This window comes from Urocitellus parryii, chromosome 10, assembly GCF_045843805.1.
Source record: "Urocitellus parryii isolate mUroPar1 chromosome 10, mUroPar1.hap1, whole genome shotgun sequence".
Lineage (NCBI taxonomy): Eukaryota > Metazoa > Chordata > Mammalia > Rodentia > Sciuridae > Urocitellus > Urocitellus parryii.
In genome coordinates, this window is record NC_135540.1 from 140,939,691 (window position 1) to 140,957,110 (window position 17,420).

The 17,420-nt window shown below is 58.6% G+C and overlaps 1 protein-coding gene across 3 annotated transcripts in view; it reads left to right on the top strand.

Moving 5' to 3' along the window:
* The first annotated feature begins 16,883 nt into the window (after positions 1–16,883).
* Man2b2 (mannosidase alpha class 2B member 2) overlaps positions 16,884–17,420 on the top strand; it is a 28,780-nt gene continuing 28,243 nt past the window's right edge. For all 3 annotated transcript variants that reach the window (XM_026395260.2, XM_026395261.2, XM_026395262.2), the window contains exon 1: positions 16,884–17,039. In XM_026395260.2, coding sequence (XP_026251045.2) covers positions 16,905–17,039 — 135 coding nt within the window. In that variant the 5' untranslated portion in view covers positions 16,884–16,904. The remainder of the gene's footprint in view (positions 17,040–17,420) is intronic.

The window sequence follows — 17,420 nt, forward strand, 5'->3', positions numbered from 1 at the left end:
CTGGGAAAGCATGAAAGCCTGGCCATCTGGCCCAGTGCAGGACAGGTGGGACAGGCCACCTCAGCCCCAGCTCCTCACCAGGTCAGCCACAGCTGTCACGGAACTCAGTCCTGCTCTCCCCTGCCCCATCCTGTGCCTGTGGGTCCCTCCTCCGCCTCCTGCAGAGCCACCTGGGAAGCCAGCAAACACACTGACCAGAAGAAACGGTGGCCATTAAAACACGCCGGACACAGAGAAAGGTGCAGAGCTAGCAGCTGCCTGGGACCACAGCGTGAAACTGCCTGGTAAAGGGGACACATGCACACCCACAGGCCAGCGAGTCTCCCACACACATCTACAGAAGTCCTTGGGGTGTGCACCAGGAGAGAGATCCAAAAGCCTCATGCCAAAAATAGAAGTGACCAGAACACCCATCGGTGCCCCAGCCGATAAATCAGCCATGATATACCTGCACCATGAAATGCCACATAGCACTGAGACTTACTGTGGCCTTTGACAACACACAGCATCAGGTAAGAAATCATCAAAAAATGCTGTCAGGTGGTTTCATTTAAATGTAGAAGCAGGCAACACACAGCACACTGTTGAAGGGCCCCAACAATGAGCTGAGGTCACTAGTGTAAAATCAAGGAAGTGGCTGGATGAAGGCCAAGGGGGCACACACAGGCTTCTAATGCACCGAATGTTCTGTCTCCTAACCTGAGCGGTAAGTCACAGGTGTTTCTTAAGCTGACGTTTGGATGGCACGCGTGGGAAATCAGGCCCCAGAGAGTGGATCAAAGCAAGAAGAAAGTGCTCCCGCCCATCATCTCCACTTGAGTCTGAGCCTTGGTCCCCGCGCCAGTGGAGGTGAGAGACAACCGACGCTGGGACGACCCAGGGCGTGGGCCAGCAGGGACACTGGGCTAAGCCATGAGAGAAGGGTGGGGGACGTTTACATACCAGAGCACACTGCGAGGGGACACTACCCACCACTCTGCATCTCGTCCTAAAGCTGTGCTTCTCTGGGCTGTTTGCTGAGACAGGCAGAGGCTCTCCTTCACGGGAGTCCGCAGGAGAGCCCAAGGACTACGGAATGCAGGACCCAGTCTTGCTGCTAAGGAACCTCGTGGTTACTGCGACACTTGCAGAAAGTGTCTGCAGATTTAGAGTCACGCTCTCTGGTTGGGTCCAGTGAGACAGGCTTCACCCACGGAGCTGAGAGGGCTCCGCACACAGCCCTGGAGGAAGGAACTCACCTCCCAACACCCACCACCCGCAGACCCTGACAGAAGCGCAGAAGGTCTCAGCCACCCACCTGTCTGGGGGGTGCAGAATGGAGAGCCAGGCCACCAAACGCCCCTCGCCACAAGCAAGTCACATCTGGGACTCGGCGGCCTCCACAGTGGTTTGTGGCTGCCGATGCCGCGTGCCAGGGAGGGGGTGAGGCCAGAGGAGATGATGTCCTCTAAAGGCCTGGCAGCTGCCAAGGGCGACCCAGGCCCGAGGGCTGTCCTCCTCACAGTCTCCCCACTCAACGGATAAGTCTGTTTCCCAAAGGCCGAGTTCCCCCCCAGGACACAGTTTCTTTCCTCCCGAGGAGATGCCCGGAGGGAGCCCCAGGGTTCAGAGCCCCCCCAAGAGGCACGGAAGTGCTTTTTGCCAGAACAGGCCTCAGCAGGCTGTGTCTGGGCTGGTGAGAAGGTGCCCGGGCCCCCTCCTGCGACCTCAGCTGCTAGTGGTGGGAGGCTGGCCAAGAAGCCTCGAGCAACAGTAATGGTGTTACGGGGACCAGGGAGCAGCTCCAGCTGACCGGCTGGTCACCAGGAGCATGGGCAGGAGAAGCTAGAAAAGACATCCCAAGTGAACAGGCCACACCTGGTCCCCCACCACCGCCCCCACCCTGCTACCCACAGCGCCACACAAGGCTTGGAAAGCCGGGGACCACTGCGGGGCCTGGAGTTAGAGAGCCACACCCGGAAAACTCGCCCCCAGTCTTGGGGGGATGGGTGGGAACATGTCTTTTCTCTGTGACTCCTAGGAAGCTCAGGGGACCTCATCCAACCCCTGAGGCTCCTAAGCTGCCTGCCACCAGGGGAAGGATCCGCCTTGAATGTAAAAGTCCCCAGAGTGGACTGCCTCAGGGAGGGGGAGAAAGTGGCCCAGCCTTCCCTCGCTTGACCAGCCTCACCCTGACCCACCAGTCTCCAAGGTCAAAGAGAGATGCAGGTTCAAGGCCAAGCTCAGCAGAATAGAAGACAGCAGAAGCCTGGTTCCGGTGGTGTCCTGACCCCTGCCTCTAGCTCTGGACTGCAGGCGCCCAGCCCTCTGTGGGCAAGACTTTTCACAACTCTGTGTCTTTAGGCTCCAGCTACCAGAAGTCCACTCCACCAAATTTCCTCTTCCTTGAAGCCAAGTGCTTTCCTAAATAATATGTGCTTGTTTGGACAGAGAGATGAGGAGGACGCCTGAGCCACTGGGCAGTGGACATCCTTTCCCTGTGCTCTGCCATCACCCACAGAAACAAACTCACAGGAACTCCTGAAGCAATGAAGGCCACAAGTGAAAACCTGTGTCCCTGTTACTGCTTGTTTGGGGTGATTCCAGGCTCATTTTGTGTTGTTTCTATTATCATATAATTTTGCAGTAAATAAACTTAGACAAAGGTTTTTAATTGGGGGGGGGGGATAATTACTCTAGGATAAATCCCCAAAAGGGTAAGTGTGGTAGGAGGAGAAGGGAGATCTTCTTCAGTTTCTGCTGCCCTTGTCACACTGGTCTCCAAAGGAGTGGTTCCCGCAGCTCGGGGCTCTCCCAGGCTGACCCTCACCCTGATAGCACCGTGTATCTTAAAATTCCAGGCCAGTTGACCGTTGCATGTGAAGAAAGACCATGCATTTTAAGAGAATTTGTTAATGATTCATTTCAGAAAGCTCCATGCAGACACCATGTCAGCAACCACCTCAGTCACCACAAAACAACTGAAACCCCAATGCAGTGCAGCTCCGGGTCAGTAGGTTGGGGAGGGTGGGTTAGTGTAGAGGAAAATGGAAATCAAGGACAGATAAAAGATAAAATGTTAACTTTGAAGGAGACTTGTACTTTTAAAAATTCTTATTTTTTAAAGATAAAAATAACATAACAAAATTGGGGGAGGGGCTGGGGTTGTGGCTCAGTGGTAGAGCACTCACCCAGCACATGCAAGGCCCCGGGTTTGAGCCTCAGCACCACATAAAAATAAATAATTAAAATAAAGATGATATTGTGTCCAACTAAAAAATAAATATTTTTTTTTTAAATTGGGGGCAGAGTTATCAGAGATTGAACCCAGGGGCACGTGACTGCTGAGCCACACCCCCAGCCCTATTTTATATTTTATTTAGAGACAGGGTCTCATTGAGTTGCTTAGCATCTCATTTTTGCTGAGGCTGGCTTTGAACTCACGATCCTCCTGCCTCAGCCTCCTGATCCCCTGGGATTTCAGGTGCGCACCACCATGCCTGGCATAACAAAAATTCTTTTAAAAAAAGATCGGTACGTTAACTTGCCCCTGCTCACAAGGGCTCCAAAGGCCTGAGTGTGCACAGAACCAAGTCCCAAGTCTTGGGGGTGGCAAAGCCAGGCACTCTGCTCTTATGTGGGTCTGTTTCCACCCCACCCACAAGGTTCTAGGTGGAAAATAGACTCCAGTGAAGAGGCTCTGGGCCAGGGTCGGGCGAGTCCCTGTCCCAGCTGGACGTCCACCCCCTCACATTGTGAGTCAGTCTCTGCACTGCCCTGGCCCTGCCCTGCTGTCGCTCATGCAGTCGCTGAGTGGCAGGGGCAGCTGGGCAGGCCATCTCATTCTTTGGGGCCTAAGTTTCTTCAGTGGTAATCTAGACACAGGTTTTCTGCTGCTGGGCTCTGCCACATAGATTCAAAGAAGATGCTGGTAGCAAATCCTAATCGCTGGCCAAATGTCCACCCTCGACTGAGTTCTGAAGGGTTGTGGTGACTAAGGCAGAAAGCTACAGGGGACCCGTGCTCCAGCAGCCCAGTCCCAGGGCAGGCATTCCACAGAGGCTTGAAGAGGTGGGGGGCCTGGGCCTCACCCACAAGCACAGAATCAGTGTGTGGCTAAACCAGAAGGGCCCAGAATGACGGGAGGGCTGCCACTGACTGGCACCAACCAACTGCACCAGCGGCAATGTCCAGAGCTCCTGAGTCTCCCGACTCCCCCTGGGAGCGGATGCTTTGGAAGACTTTTGATACATAAGATGTGCCTGTATCAAAAGTCGTGGCCTCTGGCAGGGAAATAACAGTATGGTGAGATTACTAAACTCTGCAGCCGCTCATTGATGCTCACAGTGATCTTTAAAAGATGTATGATTGTCAACCAGGTGTGGCGGCACATACCTGTAATCCCAGCAACTTGGGAGGCTGAGGAAGGAGAGTCCCAAATTGGAGACTGATCTGGGCAAATTAGTGAGACTCTGTCTCAAAATAAAATTTTTAGAAAGACTGGTTGTAGCTCAGTGTGGCACACCCCTGTGTTAATCCCCAGTACCCCCCCACACACACACACACAAAGTACAATTGTCATCCTTATTTTACAGGTGGGAAAATCAAGTGCCAGAGAGGTAACAGCCAGCCAGGGTCACACAGCTGGGGAGTGGCAGGCTCTGATCAAGCCTTCCCAGGGTGTACACCATGCAAGGCATCTTAACTGTCTCTTTCTTTCCAACCTCAGAGTGCAAGGGTCGGGCCCACAACTGCTGGAGAAGCCAAGGTAGCATGTTTCCTGGGCGTGAACACGTGTTTTCCAAGGGACAGAAATAGGGCTGAAGCCACCCAGCAGCGCGACTGCACCCGGGCTCCACCCGCTGTCGAATTTCAGCACCAAGAACAGCGGCTGCTTGGATTACGGCGCCCTCTGGTGGCCATATGAGAAAGAGCAGGACCTGACAGGACGCTGGGCCAGGAGCTCCTCATGCGTCCCCCCAGTCTCCTGGGGAAAGGGTGGGGTTGAAAGTAGGGAAAGGAGAGAGGGGAAAGGAGGGATAAAGAGTGGGGAGGAAGAGGAGTGGCAAATAGTGCCTAACCTCAGCCGCAGCCAGTCTCCCAACAGCTCATTCCCGAGAACCTGGCCAGGCCTGGGGCTGGGGGCTGGGGAGGCTTCTGCAACCCTGGCCTCAGCTGCAGAAAGCACTGCTCACCCTCAAAGCAGGCAGCTGCTCAGAGTTGACATTCACCGAGGTTCTGCCCGCCGCTCCGTCTCCCCCTCTCTCCCCTTGCCCACTTCTCCCTGATGGAGATTTTGAAGCAAAACCACAGCCTCACACTCTAGCAGGCGCCTCTTACATAACCACAGTGCCGCGGCCACAGCCAACAGAGCGGCAGTCCCCATGGGGGTGGTCACTAGAGTCCCTGACCTGAAACTTTGAGAAGGCCAGACACAGAAGGTGACCCTGGGAAGATCCTCGGGAAGGTTAGCGTGTGCTCCAGGGCCAGGTGGGACACCCTGGGAGGCCACGTCATTCCCCACAAGAAATGCGAGGCTGAGCCTCAGTCTACAGAAGTCCCCGTGGACTCCAGAGTACAGAAAGTAGAGGGGACCCTGGGAGGTGACCGCTGGCCCCACACGGAAGCAGACGCATACAGAAGGCAGGACTTCCCGCAGGGGTCCTGGCCTGTGTAAAAGGGTCGCCTGCAACCAAGAGAGAGAACTGGACACACGGCAGAGGACAGCCATTCAGATGGACCACAGGCCCAGACGTAAGCTCAGAAAAAGATGAGAGAAAAGCAAACTCAGCTCCCAGTGAGACCCTCACACCCACGGGAATGGCCAAAACCAGAGGCCGAGGGCCCCGGGCAGCCCCTCCCTGTTACAGGAGGACAAGGGCCCAGGCAGCACAGGTACCAGGCCAGGAGCTCTAGGGCTGATCTCCTTTCCTGTGCAGGGTGTGGCATGCAGCAGGTGCTCACTAAGTGCTGATGACTGACCAGTCCTGACCGTCCTCACGGGACCGTGGCTGTGATGTGCCCCTCTCAGATCCCAGGTGCTTGTCTAGGAAGAAACCTGCCCATGTGACATTGCAGAGAAGATTTTTAAAAAGTGACAAAGCCAAGTGTCACCTAGTGCCAATAAAAGACTGCCCCCACTGCGGCACCTTATTTTCAAACTGTCACCTTGTCACCACAGCAGGAGGTGTGGCTGAGGTCACAGGAGGCTCACCCACAGGCTGGGTCTCACCTCACACTCACTGCCTACGTGATGCTGGGGAGTCACTCGGCCCCCTGAGTGCCAGTGTCCCCCTCGTCCACTCCCTCCCTCTCCCTTCCCCATGGACGCCAGCTGGCAAGTTCAAAACGGTCAGCTCCCTCGCCATTACCAGCCCCCGGCAGGCCCCAGCCTCTCCAGGGGACACCTGAGACCCTCTAGATGCCCAGCACCCCTCAGCCTCTCCTCCTGGTGGCCTTGCTGCGGGCCCAGGCGAGGTCCTTCCCCACACAAGCCACGGCTCCTAGCGGCCACCCAAAGCAGCACTGTTCCCTGGAGAGTTCCGCACCCTCCATCCAGCCTCCTGCCCTCTGCCCTCTACCTGGAAAGGCCTCCAGCCTGGAGGCAGCACTGGCTGCTTCCCCCTGGCCCAGGCCCCGGGGACCGTCCACAGTACTCTTCCAAGTACCCTTCGGGATACTTGGTCTCTCCCAGGAGGCCCTCCTAGAGGACATCGCTGCCCCCTCCTCACCTCCAAGGCAGACAGGTGGCCCTGCGCTCGGCCTGCCCACGTCAAAGCCCTGCTTTCCAGGTGTCAGCTGAGCAGCCCCGGCAGGCCTGGCCCCTGCCCTTCAGCCCGCACCAGCACATCGGGGATGAGCCACACACCCGGCTCCCGGGTGGCAGGGCTTGGCTGACACCCCCAAGAGATGTCACCCATCACAAGATGCCCAGAGAGCCCAGCACCTCCTGAGTGCCTGCCCATCACCCCAGCGCACACCCTGGGTCCTGGCACAGACCAGGCTGTGGCAGGTGCCCAGGGGACGTCTGTATAATGACAGTATCAGACACACGGGGGACCCGCCGCGGCCACCCAACCAGCCCAGCCTCCAGCAAAAACCACCAAGCCACCTTGGTCAGTGCCACATACAGCAGAAGACTCAAGGCCTCAGCCCCATCCCAGAGCCCTGGAGCCAGGGCTGCACCGGCACCCTGCTTGGCCCGTCAGGCAGCCACCTGTGGAGGGACAGGAGTGAACGCGGGTGGCATGGGAGTGCGGGGAAAGGTGTCATGAGTGACAGTGAGGAGCCCGGCAGCAAAGGACCTGGCAGACGGCAGGGCCGAGTCCAGCACCCCAGCAAGGGGCCCGCCCTGCCGCGCCTGCCTGGGTCGGGGTCTGCCACAGTGGGTCCCTCATGCCCACTCTGCTTCTTCCCGTGGCTGCCGTGACACACCCCACAGACACAGCAGCCAGACAGAGACTCCCACCTGGGCCAGCGCCTGCTGACCCAGCCACGTCCCCTCCCCCTGCAGGCACCCTGCCGCGGTCCCATCTACTGGGCGGCTGCCACACCAACCGTGTCAGCGCTGAGAAGCATCTTGGTGACACAGTGTGGCAGTAGTGGGACCTGTAAGAGATGGGGCAGTGGAGGTGGCTGGGTCACCGGGCATGTTGCCCTTGGAAGATGTTGATGTCACCCTCAGGGAATCCTAGGGACTTTTCACAGGTGACAAAGAACAGCAAACCTGGCCCCTGGACCCCTCTCTGGCTTCCTGTCTCATCATGTGATCCCTTCTCCCACTCACTGCCACCATGATGCCATCTTCCATGCTGTGACACAGCCAAGGACAACTTCATCAGATGGGGCTACCTGATCTTGGACTTTCAGCCTTCAAAACCATGAGCTTAATAAACCTATTGTCTTTATAAAGTTCTCAGTCTCTGATACTTTGTTATAGCAACAGAAGATAGACTTACACACTACCTGATCCACTCTGCACTTGAGAAAGACTTAGCTGGGGTTTTTTTTTGTTTGTTTGTTTTGTTTTGTTTTTTGCTGTGGAAAGACTTTTGGGAAGACAGTGACTAAGTCATTGATGGGGACAGCAGTCTCCAACAAGGAGTAGGCAAGAGGATGCACAACAGTCCTCCCAGTGGAGACCACACCCTGCTCAACATGGAGCCCTACATGAGGCCACCTATGGTACAAAGACCTGAGCCCCTGTCCACTCCAGACCCAGGAGGAAGCATGCTCACGTCTCCCCCTCACCAGGCACAACCTGGAATCCACCACCAGCCCTCTGGCTAGGGCTCCCAGCTGAGGCTGCAGGGGTGCAGAGAAAACTATGCATGAAGACTGGTACCCAGATGAGCAGGTGCATCCCTCCCTGAACCCTGGCTCCATCCTTGCACCCCCGCAGGTCCCTCAGAAGTTCCCTCATGCTGAGGACTCAATATCTGTGGCCCCCAAAATTCACGTTGAAACCCTAACCCAACATGGTCGAGTTAGGAGGGGCTGTGGGCAGTGACTGGGGGCAAATTCAAGGCTTCTAGGCCCAGGGACTCCTCAGCCCCTCCCAGGTGCAGCCCTGATGAAGAGGCGCTCTGACCCGTCTGCAGCCCTCTCCAGAGCTGAGTGGCTGTCACCTTGAACTTGGACTTCCTGGCCTCCAGAACTGCAAGCTGGGTAGCTGTGGCCACGGTGGTCTCTGGGGGTATCAGCATTTCATTTTCTCTTGAGTCAGTGCCTCCTTCCCGACCCAGCATTCACCACCTACGCTGACTGTCCTTCCCCCGCCCCCCACTCCCTCAGGGTCATGGTCACGGGAAGGCCGACATGTCGAGAGCGTGGCCTCGCACTCTTGGGGTCAGCAGCTCTCCTCAGCGCTCACCCATGGATGTGGGGTGAGGGACCAGCTTCGTGGGGGTGTGACCTGGGCAGTCACAAGGCTCTTGCTCCGAAGGAGCTCACAGGTGGCATCCTGGAAACAGGGACACACGGACACCCACACAAAGGCACACAGACTCGTTTGGATCCAGGGTCACTCTCTGGCCATGACCCTCCCACTGTGCAGGCTCAGGCAGCCCTGAGACAGAGAGACCAGGGGCCGTCACAGGCTCCCTCCGTCACACCCCCTGTCCACCCTCAGGCACAGTTCCCAACTGAGAAGCTGGGAGGTTGCCAGCAGCCAGGGCCCTGCAGACATGACCAGGCGCATGTCTGGAGGACATGGGACACTCCTGGTGAGGACTCCGGGTCAGGGGCCTGCTTTCACCTCTGCCACCACCTTGCCACTTGGCCAACCTCTTCCCCATTTTACAGGAGAGAAACGGCAGCCCTGAGGGGCAGTGACCGCGCGGCCTCCCAGTGCAGGCCAGGGCCTGTCCAGCCGAGTGCTGCTGCGGTGGCCAGGCAAGGACTGCGCCCTCCCAGCGCAGGCAGCAGAGGAGACAGGCTGAATGGGGAGCAGGGCCCAGACCACCCGAGGCCCTCAGCGTCCAGTTCACAGAGGACAAGTGGAAGCAGGGCTCCAAGCACTGGGCCTCCCTCCTGACCCCACAGACCCCAGCAGGGCGGGCCCTGCCCTGTGACAGTGTCAGGGCTGGGGAGGCCTCGGGCTGTCTGGGCTGGCCTGGGCAGTGAACTCAGCAGGGAAGTGAGCCTGGAGGCCCCACCTGCAGCCCAGGTGGGCACTGGGAGAGAGGGAATGGGGTGCCCAGTGAGGGGTATGGGAGCCCAGGGTGCCAGGTGCCATGTGAGGACCGCAGGGCACTGGAGAGGGCAGGGTTGTGCACCTGGCCTGTGTGTCCCATGCTGACACTGTGGTCACGGGGGGTGGGGTGGGTGCCGTGCCTCCTTTTCTGTCCCGCCAGCCCCTCCACTGGGCCTCTGTGGGCCGCACAGCGACCACACGCTGCCTTCCTGCAGCCCCATTTTATCCAGGATACACTGAGGCAGGAGGGGAGGGGACTCAGCAGAGTGTCACTCTAATTCCCCCAGAATCTTCTACATCCAGCCATCCCCCGAGGGCCCAGCAGGGGCCCTTCACTGCCCTACTCTCCCAGCAGCCTCCAAGGGAGGCGGAAAGTCCTGTGGAGAAAGGGAGAGCCTGTACAGAAGGCCCAGGGCTGACCCTGGCTCTCCCGGGCTCCTGCCCCATCCTAAGACAGGGGGCACAACGCGCCCTACCCACAGGCAGGTGTCCAGAGCACAGGCCACCACTAGGGCCAGGAGGCATATGGAGGGGCAGCAGCCAGCAAAGTGCCAGCCAGGGTGTGGAAAAGGCAGGAGGAGGAGCAGGAGGAGGAGCAGGAGGAGGAGCAGAGGGGCAGGAGGAGGGGAGGGGCAAGAAGAGGGGGATGGGCAGGAGGAGGGGGAGGGGCAGGAGGAGGGGAGGGGCAGGGGGAGGAAGCAGAGAGACAGGAGGAGGGGGAGGGGCAGGAGGAGGGAGGGGAGGGGAGGGGCAGGAGGAGAAAGTGGAGGGGCAGGAGGAGGGGGAGGGGCAGGAGGAGGGAGGGGAGGGTCAGCTGCCTCCCCTATCCCTGCTGTCCTTCCAGACCAGACCCTGGCCCCACACTACACCTGAGCTGCACCCCAGCCGGTCCCAAGTCCCAGCACCTGCATCACTGTGCTCTGTCTGCCCCCCCCCCTTCCTGGCCTCCCCCAGGAAGACCTCCAGGGCTGAGGGGCCTCAAGGCTCCCCAGCAGCTGCTCACCCTGTTCCCCAGCGTGGTTTCTAGCACAGGCCTGGGCTGTGGGGCCTGTGCTGGTAAATACTTAGCGCAGAGTCCCTTCCTGTCCCCAGTTCATGTCTCCAACAGCCTTATGAATGACGCAGATGGCCCCACTGCTTGGGTCAGGCCACGGGGAACCCCAAGACGCGGCTGCAAGCAAGAGTGACTTGCTTGCAGCCGCAGCACAGGAGGTAGGGCTGGGCTGGACACCTCTGTGAGACTGCACAGAGTAGGGAGGGGGACAGCCAGGGACAGGGGACAATGAACCTCATTGGTTCTTTCAACAAAAACAGGAGCCCCCTTCTTGTACCAGGTACTGAAAACAGTGGTGAGCTGAAGGGAGCCTCCCAGAGCACCGAGCATCAAGCATCAAGCATCCTGGGTGAGGAAGAGTGACCAACCCACCAATTAACATGGAATTCTCTGCATGGACAAAGGGAATGAGGCAGGACATTCCAAGAGCCCCATAAAGGAGAATAGTAAGCCAGAAAAGAGGGGAGGAAGATGCTTCCAGGCAGGAGGGCCTACATGTGCAAAGGGCGAGGGCTGAGCGCATAGGAAGGGCTGGTTAGGCTGCAGTGGTGGTGGGAGGAAGGGAGCTCCCTCCAGGCAGAGGAGCTGTGGTAGAAGAAAAGGGCCTGAGGATGGGAACATGGAGGGGGCTGCAGGTGCTGGAGGGAACCGAGCACAGGAAGGGTCCAGGAGGAGGGCAGGTTGGAGACCGAGCCCAGAGTACAGGCTGAGGATCCGCCTCTGAGGGAGGCCAGGCAGCCAAGGGCAGCTGTGAGGGTTCTGAGGCAGGAGCATGCCAGGGCCAGTCAGCACCAGGCATAACCCAGTGCAGCCCCAGGTGACTTGTCCATCAAGGCCACAGCAAGCCCCAGACCTGTCCCACTGGCTGCAGCAGTGAGAGAACACAGGTGTCACAGGGGTCTGGGCTGCGGGAACACTGCACTGCACTCTTACTGCACTGTCACTCCTGCAGATTGATTCCCCCCTCCCCCAGGTGCACCCAGAACAGGCCTGCAAGCATGCTGCGGGCATGCTGTGTCCTCCATGTGCAATGGCCAAGGCACATGGCCGTGCATGCACTGGGGACCGGGGACATCGCAGCAGGCGTGCTCTGTTTCCCCAGTGTTTCTGGGCAGATGGGAGGGCTCGCGGGACATCTCATCCCAGGGGAAGACAGCGGGCCCCAGGGCTCTCCCTGAGGATTCCTCCTACCAACCAAAGAAACCTGCAACAGCATCCTGGGGCTGGGCAGGCCAGGGCCTGCTTCTGGGGAATGTTCCCCTCCGGTGCTGAGCGGCCACCAGAGGATATCACAGACTGCCCAGATCCCCCCCCCCCATCATGAGCCCTGGCCACCTGCCCCAGCCCATCCCAGCCACAGCGGGGTGCCTCACCAGACCTCCCTGCTCCCAGAGCTCAGGAAACATGGAGGAGGGAAAAACCCAACCCGGCCATCCGGCCATCGGAGGCTGACAGAGAGGAAATGAGATGAGTGCAGTCCAGGAACACACTGCCCCACCCCGCCTCTGCGCGTCCCCAGCTGCCTCAGGACTTGCCATCACCAGGCGCCACATCCACATCCGTGGCTATCTGTCTGTTCCTCCCCCCTCCCATGGGAGCTCTGGGACGGCGAGTCCTTGTATTTTGGTCCCTAGTACCTAGAGTGGTGCTCAGCAACTACTTTGTTGTCTGGGAAATCAAGGCAGGCGACAGGGACTTGGAGAACTTACCTGAAGGGAATGGTCTACGCCTAACCCAGCACTGGAGAGCCCGAGGGGACGCAGGCCCAGCCCTGGCTGCAGTGTCACCTAGTCAGAGCCGCCTTCTCCTGAGCAGAGGGGAGGGGAGGCAGGTTCTTGCTGGAGCTACCAGTGCTGTGGAGACAGACAGGAAAGAGCTGAGGGCAGTAATCCCCACTGTGTGAAGCCCAAGGAGGCGGGAAAGCCAGCAGCAGCTGGGCTAGGCCTGAGGAGCAGGAGGGGAGGCCACATCTCCAGCCAGGCCCACCATGAAGGAGGCCCTGAGAAGGGTGGGGGATGGCTCATGGTCAATCCTGGGTCTCCTCAACCCACTGGCCAACCCCTCCCTTAAAGGATGGAGCTTCCTCCTCACCTTCACCTGGGGAGACCCTAGGCTGCCCTCAGAATCCACCCTACAACCCAGATCAACTGCTATGTAAGCCACAAAGGCCCCCAGCAGAGGCCATCCCAAGACAGCCAGGGAGAACCAGGGCTACACCCCAAGGCACTGGGACCACCCAGCAGGGAGCAGCTGCAGGTGGGGTGGGGACAGGACTGCTAGACTGAGCAGGAGAGACCTGTGGCCTGCTTTCAGCAGACGGTCCAACCCCAGGCCCACATCAGAAACTGCTGTCCCAGAGCCAGTTGTCACAGGGGGTGGGCTTCTGACTGGGAAGTTGGAGGGGAGGGCAGGGGTCACCTGGAGTGGAGAGAGAAGCTGCAGGACTGTCACCGGAGAAGTCAAGCCTATGGGAGAAGCCGCACGGGCTCGGCTGGCCCCACCAGGAGCTCTGAGTCGGCTCTTCTGAGCTGCCCCAGAGGCAAACAAGCCTGACCTGCCTTCCCCTGCAGAGAGCAATCATTGCCTGTGGTCTGTCCAGGGAAACATTTCTGTTTTTATTTTTTTATTTGTTGTTTGCAGTGTTGGGCATGGAACCCAGGGCCTCGAGCTCACTAGGCAAGCGCTCTACCACTGAGGTTCACCCCTCCTGGGAAACATGTTCCCTGAGAGCGGCCGTGGCCTTGGTAAGGTGGCTCAGTAGTGGAGGACAGTCCTGGAGAGGGACTCAGCAGTGCCCAGTTAGCCAGCCCCTCCTAGCCCCAGGTGGGGTAAGGGCTTCAGGTCCACTCTGTGAGGTCAGAGATCAGGGAGCTCCCTGATGCTGAAGAATAACACCAAAGAAGCACGCCGAGGCAAGGTCAGAGTAGAAATTAGAAATTTATTAAAGGACAGAAGAAAAGACTTCTCCCGGAGGAAGAAGGGGACCCAGAAGGTGGAATCCAGTTAGCGGGCAATGTGTTCCCCTTTTTATAGGTTTGGTGATGGAATGTAGGTGGGAAGGGTTGGGACACAGGTGGGCCAAAGAAGTAATCTGGTCATTTCCGAGTCAAGTTTGCTGTTCATTAACATTTTTTTGGGATGGGCTATCTCCAAATCTGTTGGGGGCTGTATCCTGGGCTTCATTAACACTTCTTTGGGATGGGCTGTCTTCAAATCTGTTGGGGGATGTTCATTAACATTTCTTCCAGGTGGACTTTGGCCTAGGGCCTTTTCGGAACTTCATTAACATTCCATGAGTTGTCCTGTTTTCCCTGAGTCATTCCCAGCATGGCCTCCATTTTAGATTTCACTCGGTATTAGACCCGATTTACCTAACTACACTGACTACCTAACTTTAAATCTGGCTTCACCGCCATGGTTGGTTTGGGCAGGGAACCTCCCTCCCGAAGGGGAACTGCTTCCTTGATGAGAGAAAAATAATAATGTCCAGAGCAACATTAAAATAGAAAACAAAAACCATAATAAATGCACTCTACAAACGTCTGACCGATGGTGTGTCCACTCAGGCTCAGGCAGCACTGGGTTAGGGTTAGACCATTTCTTTCAGGTAAGTCATCCAAGACCCCATTGCCTGCCTTGATTTCTCAGACTACAGAGAAATTAATATTTGCTGAGAACCCCTCTAGATACTGGGGATCCAAACAGAAAGTGCAAAAGCCCTGGTCCCTGGCGCAGTTTCCAGACCTGAGCTGGTTCTCGAATCCAACACCAAGGACAGAGGAGACTGTGTCCTGGGGAGAAGACCTGCCGCACCTGACCAAGGCACATGCACAGGCCCCCGTCCAGTGTAGCTTACAGCCACTTATTCAGGCAGCCAAACCCTGGGGAAAGAGCACCCATGTATCTTGAGGGATGTGACTTGAACACAATGTGTATCATCATCATCACAGTGTGACTAGGTGACCCGTCAGGAGCACCCACCTGGTGCTTCTGGCTCCCAGTCTCTCCTGAGGCCCAGTCAAGATGTCAGCTAGGACTGCAGGGCCAAGGCCCAACAGACTGCTTCCAAGTGGCACCCCTGACCCAGTGGGCTAGGGCCTCGGGTCCCCTCTGCTGAGGCCTCTCCACGGCTGCTGCAGTGTCCCATGACATGGCTGCTGGCTTCCCCCAGAGTGACAGCCCCAAGGAAGGGTGCAACATCACCTGGGCTGAGGTCCCTCAGCAGCCAGGCAAGTGCTGGCAAACCAGCCAGTGCTCCCGGACCTGGACGGCAGGCCTTAAATGGGCACCCGCCCAAGGGCAGAGTTGAGCAGAAGCCCAACCCAGGGTTAAGGCCTCAAAGGAGTCAGACCCAGCCTGAGGGCCGAGCAGCCAGGCAGCCATTGTCATGACCCACATGGCAGCGGGGTCAGGCAGAGCCTGAGGGAGACTAATACACTGCTCAGCTGTGGGACCTCCAGGATTAAAATTCTAAGGTTGACTGAAAGCAAGAGCAGCTGGGGGGTGTCTTGTCCTTCCCTGGGTCGCACTGTGAGGAGTTCATGGCACAGGGGAGGCCGACGCTGCTCTGTCAGTTAGCCCAGTGACGAGCACAGTGAGACCTGTCTCCCACATCCCACTCTGGTGACCTCCTCGAGGATCCATGTGGTTCTTGGGAGCCTCCATCCAGGGCTCTTCCTTCCCCTTCCCTCCCCTGAGGTTCTCGGAGTGCCCACTGGGACAGCCAGGGATGGGGAGCCGGGGTTGGCCAGAAGTGCAGCACCCTGTCCCCACATCCACTGGCTAACACAGACCTGTGGCCACACTTGAATGGAGGAGGCCGGGAAGCGTGGTCCAGCTAAAGTCCTGGAAGGCCATGTGGCACCATGAGCGCTACACACAAAGGGTCGGAGGGTCTGCCCTGGGCTGGGGATGCAGAGGGCCCAAGGAGCTGGACAAGGCAGAGGACACACAGGCTCGCCTGGAGCACATGTTCCTGAGTGCACCACTCCAACAACGGTCCAGAGCCAAGCCCACGAGGGCCTAGCTGTTTGATTCCTGGTCAGGAACCACCGTAGGCCTCCGGCTCTGGGGAGCAGTGATGGCATGGAGGACACTCTTGCCCACCAGGCTGCACCATGTGACCTCCGCACCTCTGGAAGGTTGGCAGGAAGGAGATGGGAAGGTTTTCTGCTGGTCTGAGGGGCAAGTCTTGAGAAGGTCCCCAAACAGGAGGACTCCTTGACTTCCTTGCAGAAAGGATTTAAGGGTGAGTCACAGTGAGGCACAGATTGACTGACTTAAGGGAAAGCAAGGAGCTTCCTAGAGGGAGGCACTGGAGAGGGACGGTCAGCATCACCTGGCTAAGGCATGTTTATTTACAAAATCTATAGGGCAGGGACAGGACCCAAGAGGGCGGTTTTGGTTTCCTTTCAGTTCTCCTCCGCTGGTGACTCAGCATGTTAACCATTACATCTCAGGGCTGTTTTCTTCGGGTTTGGTGGGAAACCCCTATTAATTCCCCACAGGGAAGGCAGGGTTATTCTTGTGAACTTAAGAGTCTTACAACTGCATAGGACGCAGCAGCCACCCAGAGTGCAACAGGCGAAGTAATCAGGCCCTAAAAACAAAAAAATTCTACCGGTTGAGCAAAAACATTCTGAGAGCTGGTTTTTCCTTGGGTCGGGTCAGGTCTGATGGTGGACTTCACAGTGTTGTCTGTGCTCCAAGTAGGTGGAAGGGACTTGAAGCCTGGACCTCCACCCTGGCCTCTCTGGTTTTGCCCAGAGTTTCCACCAACTCGGGGCTCATTTCTGGCCCCTCGTAGAGGCCGAGAGGTTAAGCACTGGCCCCAGGTCACCAGTCGGCCCCCAGTTAAGTCACTGGCTTATTGACAGAGCAGGGTCCTGACCCTCCACTAGCCGTGTGACCGGACAAGTGCAGGGCGGGCCTCAGTGGGTCCCCAGCCCCCGGAGGGCACATCAATCCCCACGTCCGCGGGAGCGCGCGGCGGGCGGGCTGCGCGGCGGCGGCGCGCGCGGCGGGTGCTAACTGGCGGGAGCGCGCGCCCCTACCCGCCCGCGGCCGCCTGCGCACCCCGCCCGGCCCGGGGCGCCCGGGTGACGCGGCCCGCGGACCCGGAAGTCGCCGGCCCGCCCCGCCGGCCGGCCGCCAGGAGCACGGTCCCCGCCGCCCGGGATGGGGCCGCGCTGGCTGCCGCTGCTCGGGCAGCTGCTGCTGCTGCAGCCGCCGGGGTCCCGGGCCGCCGGCCCCATCCGCGTCTTCGTGGTGCCCCACAGCCACATGGACGTGGGCTGGGTCTACACGGTCCAGGTAGGTGGCTGGGGCGCTCCACGCGCGTCCCTCGCAGCTGCAGCCTCCCTCCGCGGGGGGCGCCCCGGGTCCTGGTGCCGGCGCAGGCGGCCCCGCTGGGTCCAAGTCCCGGCTGGGCTTGGGCCGGAGGAGCCCCCGACTTCTCTGGTCACTTCCTGCTCTGAACCCCAGTTTCCCTTCTGTCGGGAAACTGAATGGGTGAATGGGTGGCTCCTGCGTTCCAGACTGCAGAGGGGAGTGGCGTCCCCAGCCTGGGCATTGACCGAGGTGGCCCATGTGAACCTGGAGCAGGAGGGGCAGGCAGGCTCCAGGGCAGGTGGACGTCAGGTGACCGCTGGAAAGAGGCTGCTTCCCTGTGCGGCTGGGTATTGGAGGCCAGTT